Below are 15,744 nucleotides of genomic sequence, written 5' to 3' on the forward strand. Positions count from 1 at the left end.
TTCCTGCTGCTGTTTTATGTATGTTTACATACAGCTACTAGTGACTTTGCTTTCCTATACTCCCTGGGGGTAGCTAGTGCTGCAGGGCTGTTCTGAGGGCTCCTGCCTCCCAAGTCGATTCCAGCTGTGCAATGTCCGCCACCACTTGTTCCATTAGCAGCAGCAGCCGCAGCATCTTACACAGCCTGCGGCCTGGATGCAGCACAAGCTCAGGAGAGGAGCCAATCCGGGCCACAGATGCCACGAGCCCCATTTGGGCCCCGTTCAGAAGAGCCAGAATGAGGCACGTGAGACCCGTCAGCTCGATTGGCTCACATGGGCCAGGTGTGGCCCTCCCCTCCTAAGGCAACCGTGGAAGAATGCACCAGAGGTCGGGAGGCAGGTGGTGAGTGAGGAGCCAGTGCATGCCCCTAAGGTGGAGAGATGTATGGAAGCTTCATGCATACACCCTGTGAAGACTCCTGTATGCACGCACGCTCCCTGCTTTAATATATCAACGCAGACTGTAAAGATCCTTGTATGTATGCCCAGTGGGGCTAATGAGGCAAAAGCAGGCAAAGAAAATTCTATGCATCCTCTCCCTGAAAACACTATGGCTTCATATGAAGTCTTCTGTACATGTGTGTGCTCCAGGGGACGAGATTTGTATACCTTCTCTGTGGCGTGGTAGTGTGAGGCCACACAGGCATCACAACACATGAACAAAGATTCTTACGTGTTAATGAGGCATGGGGAGGTGTGTTGTAATTCCTGGTTTCACAAGTATTCCTTTTCTTTTTGGTTTCACTGGTAAAACACTAACAACAAAAAGCAGCCTTTCTTTCCCCATCTCAAAACCAGGAAGTCATCCGGCCCTAGAGTCTGCCATGCAGTAGAAGAGAGAGGCTTTTGCTTCTTAGTAAACCTCCAACAAAGAAACAGTCAATTTGAAATCGAACATTTGCAAAATGAGAAAGCAAGAAAAAACTACAACTATCAGAAACGTTATTATTTCATAATGTATTCTAGTCTCATGAAGTAACTCACTGCTAGAGTGGGAGAACTTAAGCGGTTTTTAGGTTAAAACAAACAAGTGTTGTGTAGTTTTTGTGTGAAATACTTGGTTTTTGTTACTTGTTACCTTGTCTGCATTATTGCAACCTTAACAGGTTCCGTCAAACTACCCTAGGGAATCTATGATTTTAGGTATTTAAAATGGTTAGCTCTAGTGTTTGGCCTGCTGTCCTCTGGCGGGCCCTTCCTGGAGATTGGTTTGAGGCCGTATGTACAATAACATAAAAAAAGCAATGTTGCTACATGGAAGCATTATGCATCGGTAAGCCAGGCCCTCTGTGAACGTCTAATTAGCGTTATCGAATCCTGTTCCTCCTATATTATTTCAGTGTTGACAATCACTCCGCTGTCCATCGAGCGCAAGGCCTATCAATAGGTACCTCGCCTGAGGCTGGGTAGGGGTTATTCTAAACGTGCTGCAGACATGCTGCGTGGCCACACGGTTGTGCCGCAGGCCACGGGAGTTTGCAGGGCCGCAGGCGCAAGGGGGCGCCCGCGCACGCCGGAAAACTACAGCTCCCAGCAGCGGCTCGGCGGACGGCGCCTGCCCGGCGTCCCACGTGACATGGTCTCCGGCCGCCGTCCGTCACGTGCGCAAGGAGAGGCGGTTCTCGGCGGCCCGGTCACCTGACCCCTGACCGGTCCAGCTCTGGTCGCCAAGATGGCTGCTTACCTGCAGTGGCGCCGCTTCGTGTTCTTTGACAGGGAGACGGTGAAGGAGCCGGCCGGGCCCGACGGGGGCGGAGCCGGCGGAGCGAAGCCCTTCGCCCTTCCGCCGGGCATCACCGTCTGCGACTCGGGCAGAGGCAGCCTGGTTTTTGGGGATATCCTTGCCCGGGGCTCCCTCAGGAGGACGCCGTCTGGCGACCTCCCCCACCTTGGAGGTTAGCGCGGGCAGTGAAGCAGGGATTCCCCCGCCCCCTTTTAATGCTAGCGGGTAGGAGAGAGGTTGGGCGCCTTTCCCCCTCTTTGGGCGCCAGTGCGGCGGGATGAGATTTAGGAGTGGCCAAGGCCTTTCCCCTTTGGGCGTCAGAGGGAAATGCACAGATTGTGCCACCTGCCGCTGCTGCCAACCGATGGGGAAGGCCAGTGAGATCGCGCCATCCAGGGTCCGCGGCTTCGTGACAAGGTTGCTCCCCGTGCCTGGCTGGTGGTGTAATGTTCAAATATTTGCATGTCTGCTTCACGTCACTAAATTGTCCCCCACTAATCTCAGCCCACGGGTCCAGGGCTGGATGAGCTGTGTGGTCTGAACTCCACTTACTCCTAGAGGAGAGGGCTTCTGAGTGGGGCTGAGACCCACTGATGGTGTGGAGTGGAAGAAACTTGCTCTCCCACCACCTGTGCGTTGCCTGTTTTGTGAAGAAATGAAATGGAAAGTGTGTGAGTGATGTATAATGAAGTCAAACTTCAGAATATTTCTCCTTTATAGAAAGAGAGTTTTGGGTAGTTAACTGGGGTATGGTAAGCACTCACTGAAACCGCAAGGCGTGGTTTTGCTGACATAATGTGTGTTTTTGGAATCGCTCAGGCTTTAGGAAGTGTAGTCCATTTTCTTTGTTGCATGATGCACGTGAAGACACGTGTGAATGTGTTCTGCGTGGCTGAGAATCACTGCTGGTAAGAACTAGAAAGTTTTGCCTAGTGTACTCTATTTCATCTATGTACTAGAAACAAGGTGACCACCCTCATCTTGAAATACACTATGGGTTCTATACAGGAAGGTTCTGAAAGCCTCCCGTGAGGCGCTTCTCATTGGGAGTCGTCAAAAGTGTTTAGTACCTCGCAGCATTGGGCCCTAAACTAAAGTAGGACGTCTGTTAGGTGTGCGCCGAGCTGTTGTTTTGTTTTTCATTTGCCCTTTGGCATATAGAAAACGTCTGCCTCCAGGTCACCTGCACGTTAAAATGTTCACTAAATGTTTTGTTGCCCTGCGATCGCTTCGGTGACTGAAACAATAGCTAGTATAAGTATATTTGGCCAGCTGTCAATAAATAAGGGTAGCTTAAGAAGGGTTTGGTTGTGATATGTGCGGTTTCATTTTGTTTTCTCTGAGTACCTTGACTATCCTCTACATATGGAAGGTCAGATCTGGTTCTTGCCACGCTCCCTTCAGCTGAGCAGTTTCCAGGCTTACAAGCTGAGGGTGACTCACCTGTACCAGCTGAAGCAGCACAGCATCTTGGCTTCTGTTGGTGAAGATGAAGAAGGCATTAACCCGCTGGTAAGTGAAATGACAAAGAGGACGTGAGCCCATCTTGTGTGCTTTTCTGAGGAAGAACAATGTATTGGGATTAGTTTGGGAATGTCTTTGGTGTAAAAACAGTGTGTTAAATTCTAGCCCTATGGGCTTAAAAGGGACCAGGTTGTGGCCCCAATATACCTTAAGACCATATCTACTCACATTCTGTCTGTGTTGTTTGCAGGTTAAAGTCTGGAACTTAGAGAAACGAGATGGTGGGAATCCTCTTTGCACAAGGATTTTCCCAGCAATACCGGGTAACAAACCTACAGTTGTGTCCTGCATAACTGTCCATGAGACTCTTAACTTCATGGCTATCGGTAAGTGAAAAGCCAAACGCCTCCTGAAGGTGCCGAACAAACTCTGAAGTTAATATGATGGAATGAAAATGGATTGGTCCTACAGAAGGCAGCATAGAGCGTTCTGACATTTTCACGTCACATGCTTTTCATCCTAAAGAGAATGAACCTGACGCTAGTTGAGAATGCCAGTAATTACTTGCAAAAGTTTGGCAAATCTTGATTTTTACCATAATTTTTACCATAAAACAAGATTTAATGTTCTATTGAGGTTTAAAAGTTAGGTACATACTCTTTATCTATATTGCAAGAAAGGAAAGAACAAAAACAAAAAGGACACTCGGGTAATTTTGACCCCAAATTGAGATTTTGTTCAGGCGGAGGAGAATGGGTTTTGCAATATGGTAATACCAGGCTATAAAATATATAGGAAAGATAAAGAACGTAACACTGGTGGGGGAGTTGCATTGTATGTTAAAGAAACCGTAGTCGAATAAGGTGCCAATCTGAAATGAAACAAACTGTACCATAGACTCACTATGGATAGAAATTGCATGCTCGGCCGGATTTATACCTTCCGCGCCCTACGGCACAGCATCTTCAGCGCCGCCGCCCTCTCCTCACCCCCGCCTACAGCTGATGTTTGTGTTTTTTTGTAATTTTAAATATGTATTTTTTTGTTATTGTATTGAATAAATGTGATTAAAACAATCACATAGGTAGCAGGTAGGTGCTACTTTACTGCACATGTTTCCTTCCTTGACTTTTGCTTCGCAAACGCGCTAGTGATAGCCTCACAGTCCATATCTTTTTAAAAGTTATCCTTCAGTAGTTAAAAGGGTCCAGGCTTCTGACCCTCAGGAGCACCAGGCTAAGGGTTTTAGACCCGGAGGGAGTGCTGGGGCTGAAACCCCGCAGTTCTTTTCCCGGCTTCAGCCCCAGAGGGCAGGGTGCTGGGGCTTGGGGCTTTAGCTACGAGGGGAGCGCTGGTTTCAGCCCCGGCGTGACCCTCCCCTGCTGAAACTGGGAGCGGGGCTGTACGAGCTCTGGCGCCCCTGCCCCCCAGGCAGAAGGCGGGAATGGAGCCTTGGGGCTGAAGCCCCAGCACTCCCCTGAGATCTAAAGTCCTGAGCCCTGGTGCTCCCAAGGGTCAGAAGCCCTGATACCCCCAGAGCCCTGACTCCCCCCTACCTGCAGTCCCAACCCCACTCGGTGTCTGAAGTCTGTACGGTCTTGTTCAGAGTTGTGGACGTTTCAGAGTTACGGACAACCTCCGTTCCCGAGGTGTCCGTAACGCTGAGGTTCTACTGTATCATTGGGTTGTCTATCATTTTTAAAATAAGCTTACGCTAACCACTTTTAACCACATATGTACAAACTTTTTAACTTTTAACCCACCTTTAACTTTTACATGACCCTAGAACGCCAGTGCCCCTAGGCACGCGCCTACTGTGCCTAATTGGAAATCCGGTCCCGGTTGCATGCTTGACTTAAAAAAAGGTATAGCAGTAGGCATAGGTTACCAACCACCTGACCGGGATGGTGACAGCGATTCTGAAATGATAAGGTTGGCTGGAGAGAGGCTCCAGAAGCAGAAAGCGCAGTTATAATGGGTGATTTCAGCTTGCCTTATGACGACTGGGTGAATGTCACGTTGTGGCGTGACGCAGAGATAAAATTTTGAGACGGCATGAGTGACTGCTTCTTGGAGCAGCTAGTTCTGGAACCCACAAGGGGGAGATGAGCACGATTTGTTGGGGGAAGAATCAGCACGGCTTTTTGTAAAGGAAAGTCGCGCCTCACCAACTTATTTGGATTCTTTGAGGGTGTCAACAATCACTTGGACAAAGGTGATCCAGTGGATATAGCGTACTAGGACTTTCAGGAAGCCTTTGACGAGGTCCATCACCAAAGGCTCTTATGCAGGCTAAATAGTCATGGGATAAGAGAGAAGGTCTTCTCGTGGATCAGTAACTTGTCCAGAGACTTGTTCTAAAAATGTGACACTTGACCAACTGGTTTCCTTCCATTTTACAATGTTGACTTTTATAGTGCTAATTATGTACATGAGGCGCACTGTGTGCTTTAAAACAACTGTTACACAAAACTGGTTCCAGCGAGTTAGGCATCTGTTGTAGCAAAGCAAAACAAAAAAGAGCAATAGGAGAAAATAAACCATAAAGAAAGCGTCCGTGTAAGAAATGGTCCTGCTTCGAGCAGGGGGTTGGACTAGATGACCTTCAGGGGTCCCTTCCAACCCTGATATTCTATGATTCTATGATTCTGTGACTTTCTCAAACAAGAGAGCTTTGCCCTGGGCCAGGAGATGGCCATGAAGAAGTCCTGGTAGACCCTACTCAGGAAGGGACTTTGATACATGTGTCCGTGAAGTGAGAAGACCGTGGGACCGCCCCGGTACGCATATCTGTCTGGGAAACAACAAGGAGGATCCAGCTGACTGCAGCTGCCTTGGACTTAATACTAGTAAATGTTTGGAAAGTGCCATAGACATAAACAGTTTAGTCCTTTTCCTTCAACAGGCTTTGCAGATGGAAGCGTTGTGCTTACAAAAGGGGACATCACACGAGACCGACACAGTAAGACCCAGATCTTACATGAAGGCAATTACCCAGTCACTGGCCTTGCCTTCCGCCAGTCTGGGAAAATCACCCACCTTTTTGTTGTCACCACGGAGAACATCCAGGTAAGATATTGGCTTGACAAAGCTGTAATGGAGGTCAGACTCTGGCCCACTGATTGTAAGGGCTCCTGGTTATTTATCACCAATCTGCCGTTCGATGTAATCTCTTAAAAAAATCATATTTCCTTCACAGTCCTATATGCTGTCGGTGAAAGATTATCCTCGTCTGGAGCTGGACACGCATGGTTGCGGTTTACGCTGCTCCACGCTCAGTGACCCCTCCCAGGACCTCCAGTTCATTGTGGCAGGAAACGAATGTGTGCATCTGTACCAGCCAGATGAGCGTGGCCCCTGCTTTGCCTTTGAGGGACAGAAGTTGATCGTTCACTGGTATCGGGGATACCTCGTCATCGTTTCCAAGGACCGGAAGAGCTCTCCAAAGTAAGACTCCGGGAAGCAGATGAGACCATTTTACATGTATTCACTGTGCAGTTTTTGTTCTTTGCAGCTCTCCTGGCGCTTTGTTGTGCAAGGCTGTTGTGACACAGATCCCCATTGCTCTCAGCTGGCAGAGGGCTCGCTGGTCTGTAACAGCAACTCCTAACAAGCCTGCCGCTTTCATAGTATTCATTCAGAAAGAGTACCAGTTGCGGGTTTTAAATGGTTATGATTATCCTCGTAAATGTAGGTACTGCTGCTGTGTAAGGAGTTATGTGTATATCCACTGGAAATGTGTTCTGATAGTTTGTATCAAGGTGTTAATCCCCAGCAGCGGTGAAGAACTGATTTCCTGCCAGAACAAAGAGATCTATCCGTCCGTCTGTTGACACGTATTGTCTCATTCGCCATCCCCAGTCTGAGCTAAATGCAGAGGAAGAATTGTGAGATTTAACAGGAAGAGCAGAACAGCAAGGGGCTCAGAACCTTTTCCAGGGATGCACTTCAGCGATTTACTAGACTATATCTGGGGACAAGGAAACCATCCTGAATTCCTCTGCCTAGGAGGTAATCGGGTGGTGCGATTACATTCATGAAAATAGGGTCTCAATCAGGTTTGGCTGAAAACCCTGCAAAAAGGCTTTGGGTAAGATAATCTTATTTGGACAGAAGGTCAGACAGTTCAGGTTAGTGTCTAGGAATGGTGTTACAATTTTGTTTGATAGGTAACCCTTCTGTTTCCATTATCCTTACTCACTATCTCATAAATCTTGATCTTTGATGATAAACTTATGATTGTTTTCACTCTAAGTGGAACTCAGTGCTGTAGTATTGTACGGGATGCTGCTCCTGAGCAGAATCATTCAAGATGATGTGTACGCTGTTGCCTTAGGGACAGCAAACCTCTTATTACTGTGAGTGTTCAGTGATTAAGGAGCTGAACGCTACAGGGGAAGGCTTCAAAGGGATTTCGGAACTGGAGTGCACCTGTCGTTAACCTGCAAGCCAAAGTAAGGGGTGACATAGCCCAGAGGAGATGGTTTGGGGGCTAACAGGCTGGAAGTGTCAGGGAGCTGACACCCAGTTAAGCAGCAGCAAGTCTCTCTCTAGCTGGAGGCTGAGTGGGTAACAAGGCACCCCGAGAATCCTGGGCACCCCGAGAATCGTCCCAGGTGTTGACTGACATTACTGTGGCATGTGATTAGTATTAGAGCTCTGGCAAAAGCTGCTATGGATTGATCTGAATCTACAGAATCCAGTCATTGCTCCTGGGATAGCGGTATGCACCACCCTCCAGAGCGAGTGGGATCTGTCACCACCCTTTTATAACTCAGATATGATTTCTCCCATCTTGTATGTGGACTAACAACGTACGACATACTCACATGGTTGTTCAGGGGTTTGTATCCCGGCTCTAAGTGTGTTAAGGAGACGCTATTGAGAATGTGACTCAGAAATCCAAGAGCATGTGTGTTAAACTCTTGCTCTTTCTTCTGGTATCCAGATCAGAGTTTGCTGGGAGCGACCCGCAGAACTCCGACAAGCAAATCTTGAATGTCTACGACCTATGTAACAAGTCCATCGCGTACAGCTCGGTCTTCGATGACGTGGTGGATGTCTTAGCAGAGTGGGGGTCTCTTTACGTGCTGACTAGAGATGGGAAGATCCATGCGCTTCAGGAGAGGGATACGCAGACCAAACTTGAGGCAAGCCACCTTCTTAATCTGTGTTTTATGGCTTCAGAATTGTAAAAGCTCCACAGATGAGAGGTTGAGAAGACAGCACTTTGGACAAGTGAGTTATATGTCGGCAGTGTCGTTGTTGCCTTTTTGCTCCCAGAATATTGGCGAGAGAAGGTGGGTGAGGGACCAGTAGAAGATGCGACTTCACTGACCTTGTCTGTAAGTGAGTTATATATCAGATGAGCTAACAGCTTCTCTGCACAGCCAAGTCATTGTAGACAACTTAGTCTCTTATGCAAACCTGTATAGGGCTTTCGACAGCATTGAGTGGAAGGAACACCTAGCCTTGCGGGCACTTATGACATTTACCTGATGAGGAGCGTAGCAAGTGAAATATGTCACTGTCTAGAGCAGAGGGTCAAACACCTTGTTCCCTGTGATGGATTTATTTTCAGATGTGGCAGAATCTAAGATTTTTATTTAAAAAAAAAAAAAAAAAATCTAGTCCTTGTGGCTGTGAAGGAAACTTCTTCAAATGTGAATCAACAAGAATGCCTCAATTCATAATCTTCCTGAATCTGCAGACAGTCTGAGACACAGCAGCTTTGAGAGGTGTGAACTCTCCCATTAATCTCAATGGAGTATTCGTTTTTAAGCCTTATAATGGACACTTGAATGTAAGCATTAATTATGTAATTGATGACCAGTTGGTGAGTGGTATGGGGAAGGAGATGGGAATTGCTGCTAAGAAGGAAATGCAGAGGGAAGAGAGGAGGAAATATCTGAAGACCGAGTTGAGGGACGGAAACAGAGAAAGGAGGATAAGGCGGGAAGAGAAACAAAGGGCAGAAATAACGGTGTACCTGAAGAGGAGCAGATTTTCCTGTTGCATGAGTCTGAATGTGATAATAAGGGACTGAACAAATAATTACTGACAGTTCTGTTATTAAAAGCCAGATTCTACTACTGATCTCTGTGGTAACCTGCCATTGATCTCAGTGAAAGCTCTGTGCATCGAGGAGAGCGTGTTGTCCTGAACACGTTCTTCGGCCTGTGGACTGTAATTAAAAATTAAATTTGGGCCTTGCCACAGAATGAACTTGACATCTCCTTCTAGAGATTTAACCTTTCCGGTTTGCGGGGCTGAGGAGAGGGCCATATGTGGTGTAGGGAAAGGAGGCACAGGGACAGAGATGCTTATTGGGGTTAAATGTAAGAATGACCATACTGGGTGAGACCAGTGGCCCATCAGGTGCATTATCCTATCTTCTGACAGTGGCCAGTGGTAGATGCGTCAGAGGGAATGAACAGATTAGGGCAGTTACTGAATGATTCAACCCCTGTCATCCAGTCCCAACTTCTTGCAGTCAGATGTTTAGGGACATACAATGTTGCATCCCTGACCATCTTGGCTTATAGCCATTGATGGACTTATCCTCCATGAACTTATCTAATTCCTATTAGAAACCATTTGTTGTTTTGGCCTTGACTGCATCCCCTGACACGTTTACGAGTTCCACAGGTAAACTATGCAGTTTTTGAGGAAGTATTTACCTTTCTTTTAAATCTGTTGCCTGTTAATTTCATCGGGTGACCCCTGGGTCTTGTGTTATGTGAAGTGGTAAATAAAACTTCCTTATTTACTCTCTCGACACCATTCATGATTTTATAGACCTCAGCATATCCCCACTTCGTCATTTACTTTCTACGTTGAATGACAGTCCCAGTCTTTTTAATCTCTACTCATATTAAAGCTGTTGCATTCCCCTAATCATTGTTCCCCTTCTCTGTATTTTTTTGAGTTCTAATATATCTTTTTTGAGATGTGGCAACCAGAACTGTATGCAGTATTCAAGATGTGGGCATACCATGGATTTATCGTGTTATTATGGTATTTTCTCTTATTATGTATCCCTTTCCAAATGGTTCTTTACATTCTGTTAGCCATTTTGACGACTGCTGCAATGGATGTTTTCAGAAAACTTTCCATGATGATTCCAAGATCTATCTTGAGTGGTAACAGCTAATTTAGACCCATCATTTTGTATGTGTAGTTGAGATATGTTTTCCAATGTGCATTATTTTGCATTTATTGGCATTGAATTTCATCTGCCATTTTGTTGCCCAGTCACCCAGTTTTGAGAGATCCCTTTGTAACTCTTCAGTGTCAGCTCTGGACTTAACTGTCTTGAGTAACTTTATACCATCAGCAAACTTTGCCACCTCACTGTTCATGGCCTTATGAATATGTGGAACAGTATAGGTTCCAATACAGATCCTTGATGTAACCCACCATTTACCTTTTTCTGCTGTGAAAACGAACCATTTATTCCTCACCTTTGTTTTCTGTTCTTTCATCAGTTACTGATCCACAAGAGGACCTTCCCTCTTATCCCATGACTGCCTACACTGCTAAAAGCCTTTGGTGAGGGACATTGTCAAAGGCTTTCTCAAAGTCCAAGTACACTGTATCCACTCAATCACCCGTGTCCACATATTTGTCGACCCCGACAAAGAATTCTAATAGATTGGTCAAACGTGATTGCTCTTTACAAAAGCAGTGTTAACTCTTTTCCAACAAATTGTGTGCATGTGCGTATCAGATAATCCTTTTGTTTACTACGGTTTCACCCAATTTACCTGATATTGAAGTTAGGCTTACCGGCCTGTAATTGCCAGGATCACCTCTAGGGATGTAAATACAGTTTAAAACGTTTACTCTTTAAAGTATTGAAATTATGTCAGGATGAAAGGGAGAGGAGCTGGGGTCTCTGGGGCTGCCTGGCTGGGGCTCCTGCAGGCTGGCTGCCGCTTACCGGTTAACCATTTAACCTTTTACATCCCTAATCACCTCTAGAGCCTTTTTTTTTAAAATCTGCATTATATTAGCTACCTTCCAGTCATCTGGTACAGAGGCTGATTTAAGCAATAGATTACATACTACACTTAGGAGTTCTGAAATTTCATATTTGAATTCCTTTAGAACTCTTGGATGAATACCATCTGGCCCTGACAATTTATTACTGTTTAATTTATCAGTTTGTTCCAAACCCTTGTCCACTGACACCACAATCTGGGCCAGTTCCTCATATTTGTATGGCTCATGTGTGGTCCTCTGCAGTGAAGAGGGATGCGAAGAATTCACTGATCTCCTCCTCAATGGCTTTGTCTTCTTCAAGTGTTCCTTTAGCACCTTATTCATTCAGGGGCTCACTGGTGGTTTGGCAGGCTTCCTGCTTCTGATGTACTTTAAAAAAATTGACTGTTAGTTTTGTGTCTCTTGCTAGCTGCTAATTAGGCCTGCCAAATTATACTTTTATACTGGATTTGCCAGAGTTTGTTCTTTTCTGTTTTCCTCCGTAGGATTTGACTTCCAATTTTTGAAGGATTCCTTTTTGTCTCTAACTGCCTTTTTCATTCTGTTCAGTCATGGTGGCATTTATTTGCTCCTGTTACTGGTTTATTTTTTCCTTTGAGATATACATTTAGTTTGAATGTCTAATATGGTGGTTTTTAAAAACTTTCTGTGCACTTGCAGGCTTTTCACTCTTGTGATTGTTCCTTTTAACTTCCATCTAACTAGCTTCCTCATTTTTGTGTAGTTCCCCTTTTTGAAGTTAAATGCTACTGTGGTGGGCTTCTTTTGTATTTCCTCCCTACAAGGATGTTAAATTTATTTACACTATGGTCACTATTACTGAGTGGTTCAGTTATATTCACCTCTTGAACCAGATCCTGTGCTCCGCTTAGGACTAAGCCAAGAATTACCTCTTTACCTTGTAGGTGCCAGGACTAGCTGCCTCAAGAAGCAGTCACTAATGGTGTCTAGAAACTTTATTTCTGCATCCCTTCTGGGGTGACATGCACCCAGTCAATATGGGAATATTTGAAACCCCCCATTATTATTGAGTTTTCTATTTTTATAGCCTCTCTAATCTCCCTGAGCATTTCACAGTTACCGTTGTCAACATTCTGGTCAGGTGGTCGGTAGTACATTCCTACTGCTGCACTCTTATTCCAGCATGGCATTTCTATCCATAGAGATTCTGTGGTACAGTTTGGTTCATTTAAGGTTTTTACTATATTTGATTCTGTGCTTTCTTTTATATATAGTGCCACTACCCCACCAGCACAACCTACTCTGTCATTCCCATGTATTTTGTATCCTGATGTTAGTGTCCCATTGATTGTCATCATTCCACCAAGTTTCTGTGATGCCTGTTACATCAATATTCTCGCTTAACAACAGGCACCAAGTTCACCCATCTTAGCGTTTACGCTTTTTGCATTTGTATGCAAGCACCTATAACATTTGTCAGTGTTTAGTTGTCTGTCTTCATGTGATGTGATCAAATGGGGATCTTTTTCTATTTACTGTTTCTCTTCAGGTGTATAACCATACACCTGCTAAAATGAACACTGTTCATGGTACTTGGGAGTAGAGCGAGCCAACTACGAAAACTAAAGATTGTACATATTTTAATAATTGTAATCTGTGAACATATGACTCTTCAGAATCCTAGATTAAGGTAGCAATAGGTCCCAAATGATTGACGTTGAAACCAAATTAGTTAATGCTCTGAAGGTACGGTTTTGTGTAAGGGTTGAGTATTTTTATTAACCCTGCTGTCAGTCAAAGATTTCAACACAAGTGGTTTTCCACTGGGCTGAGACCTCTTCTGAGCTTAGAGATAAGAATGAGCGTTTAACCCTGCCCATTAGTACATGAGGCCTTATTTAATATCAGTCCAATTAAAAAAATCAAATGTACTTTACAAGGAGCTGTTTTATAGAAAGGGAAACTGAAGAAGAGTGGTTAAATTATTGTTCAAAGTTACAAGGCAAATCGAGGGCCAAGTTCTGGATAAAACCTAGGTCTCTTGGCTCGCTGCCCTTTGTCAATTCACATAGCTTGTGGTAGTTGTAAAGAAATTGTGCTCCATTGCCTTGAGGATGGGTGATAGAGCTGGAGTTTCTGCTTTGTACGAAGCCACATGGTGTGTCCCTCTCCCACGAAAGAATATCTTGGTGAAAATGATCATTGTTCACCTGTGAAAATAGCCACCTTGTGACTGTTCTGTTGGGTAATGCATTAGCTGCCATACACAGATCTGGGGGTATAACAGGTAGCAAAGGGCTTGAGCGGGTGTCACTGAGGGAGAGACGGTTTCCTTCTGCCATCCTTTCTTCCTAGTGATTCAGCACAATTTTTTTTTCCGTACAGAAGCTGGACAGCTCTGCTGAGGCAGCTCCTGCAGCTGAATTTCGTTCTCTGCAGAACTGGTAACCTCCATTCCTAAGTGCTGGTCACACCCATCCGTGCTTTCTGAAGGCCTTTCCTTCCCAATATCGTAGTGCAGCACCTACTGTAGCATGCCTGTCACCTCTTATCTGTGTGTCCATGCTACGCCAGAAGGGTCTGGGTCACAAACGGAACAGCCCTTCTCTCTAGCACATGGTCTGGCACACATTGTGCTAGGCAGCTGAGGCAATAACGTCCCTCCTCTCCTCTTTCCCAGTTCAAGGAGCGTCTTCTTCTCTTTCACATAACAGGCATTGGGGTTGGAAAAGTCCATAGCAATGGAGAACAAGACACTGAGGAGCACTCAGGTAAAGGAACAGACTTTGCATTCGTCAGGGCTTAGATTGTTCATGGTAATTGTATATCTCGTAATAAAATAATGTGTATATCTCAGCTCTGCAAATCTGTCGGGATAATTTAATAGGTCAGGCTTAAAATCTACTCACCTTCCCTTTACAGTTTTAAGGGGGTGGGAGAAAACAAAAATCAAACAATATTACTTTTCCCATTTTTAGAAAACAATTACAAGTAAAAGGTACCTAAGGTTGTGGTCTCTGCACTGTTTGTCTTAGTTGAAATATAGTGCTTAAATCAAAAGGAGAGGGTGAGAGAGTAAAGGGATTATACCACTTATCCCTCTAATTCTGCCATTTACTGAATAGATCAGTCCTAGCTGGGTATTAATTAAGTTAAAAGTTTGATCATTTTGTAAAGACTTCCATAAATATGCAGATATAAGTTAATGTTTGCACAGCATTTTGAAAGTGAAAAGTTCTATATAAGGACTAAGTGTTTTTCTTAATGACTTTTTGTGAATAGCTGAACATTTATGAACTTAATAATACAACACACATGATTTCCAATCCTGCAAACGCTTACTACAAAAGTCAATAGGACTGTTCACAGTAGTGTGTGTTATGTCTGCTAGTGCTCACAGAATTGAGCTCTAGGGTCCAATACTGCAAGACAGTGAGTGCCTTCTGGGAGTGCTGCACATTTCCCAACAGGAGTTTATACTCTTTGCAAACCTTCTCGTGTGTTAGTTTAAATATTTGATATTTTGCTCAATTTAGGAAGATGTGGTTGCCACTTGGGGAACAAATTTAGCTGCGGTGGAATGAGCTTTCAGTTGGCAGACAGCACTGGAAAGAAAACCTGCACAATTATGGATTTGGGGGATTTGCTTTAATTTTTAAAATATGTGAAACACATTGTTCATAGGATGAAAATGGCCTGAAAAACAGAGTTATCCGAGTGGGCACCAGGAAGAGTCAGGTGAGTTTTTGCTTATTGCATTAGCTTCTTTTCTGGTATGGCCATATTGCTGAGTCTCTGTTCAATGGGGACAATTGTGACTTGAGAACCCTATAGCTGCATCTCCTAAAAGCAGAAAATCTGAGTGGCTGATTTTAACTTTAAAAATATGATGTACAGCAGTTACCCTCTGGAAATAAGTGTGTATCTCTGTTATTTATAGATTAAACCCAAATGAAGTCCAGCATCTATCAGGTTTCCTGTTCAATAAGGAAGTGTTGTCTAGTGGTCAGAGTGAAAGACTAGGAATCAGTATTCCCTTGTTCTGTTCCCGTCTCTACCACTGACACAGTGTGATTTATGGCAAGTCTCTTAGGGCCACATCTTCAAAAAAGTGGCTTCTAGATTTTGGGTGCCCAGGTCTTACGTATCGAGCACCTGATTTTCAGAGGTGCTGAGTTTTCTTACCTCAAGTCACTAGAAGGTGCAGATGGAAATTGGGATCCAGATGTTTCAAGTTTGGGCACCCAAAGTAGTGGACGCTCTTGAAAATTTAGCTCTTTATTTAACTGTGCTGCCATTTTCTCATCTGTAAAATGGGGACAATTTGTGGATACATTACAGAAGGTCTGGGGCATGAGGCTTCATTCATTCATATTAGTAAAGCACCTTAAGATCCTTGTATTAAGCACAAAGTATTATTAGATGGAAATAAATTTACTTATATTTGTTTATGCAGATGAGCTGTCTTTCTCAAACCAAAAGCCCAAGTCCTCCTCAGACCCTAGACTGGAGTAACGATATCTTTGCCAAAGAGTGACTTCTATGAATTA

The 15,744-nt window shown here is 44.6% G+C and overlaps 1 protein-coding gene across 2 annotated transcripts in view; it reads left to right on the forward strand.

The window, feature by feature from the left end:
- The first annotated feature begins 1,685 nt into the window (after nucleotides 1-1,685).
- The window catches only part of HMBS (hydroxymethylbilane synthase), a 29,836-nt gene continuing 15,777 nt past the window's right edge, over nucleotides 1,686-15,744 (forward strand). Inside the window, exons 1-8 of one of the 2 annotated variants that reach the window (XM_077839688.1) lie at nucleotides 1,686-1,877; nucleotides 3,129-3,277; nucleotides 3,480-3,615; nucleotides 6,135-6,298; nucleotides 6,429-6,676; nucleotides 8,178-8,379; nucleotides 13,909-13,965; nucleotides 14,879-14,932. In XM_077839688.1, the coding sequence (XP_077695814.1) occupies nucleotides 1,715-1,877; nucleotides 3,129-3,277; nucleotides 3,480-3,615; nucleotides 6,135-6,298; nucleotides 6,429-6,676; nucleotides 8,178-8,379; nucleotides 13,909-13,965; nucleotides 14,879-14,932 (1,173 nt within the window). In that variant the 5' untranslated portion in view covers nucleotides 1,686-1,714. The remainder of the gene's footprint in view (nucleotides 1,878-3,128; nucleotides 3,278-3,479; nucleotides 3,616-6,134; nucleotides 6,299-6,428; nucleotides 6,677-8,177; nucleotides 8,380-13,908; nucleotides 13,966-14,878; nucleotides 14,933-15,744) is intronic. The other variant, XM_077839689.1, reaches the window with a different exon arrangement.

Source organism: Eretmochelys imbricata, chromosome 22 (assembly GCF_965152235.1).
Source record: "Eretmochelys imbricata isolate rEreImb1 chromosome 22, rEreImb1.hap1, whole genome shotgun sequence".
In the NCBI taxonomy this organism is placed as follows: domain Eukaryota; kingdom Metazoa; phylum Chordata; order Testudines; family Cheloniidae; genus Eretmochelys; species Eretmochelys imbricata.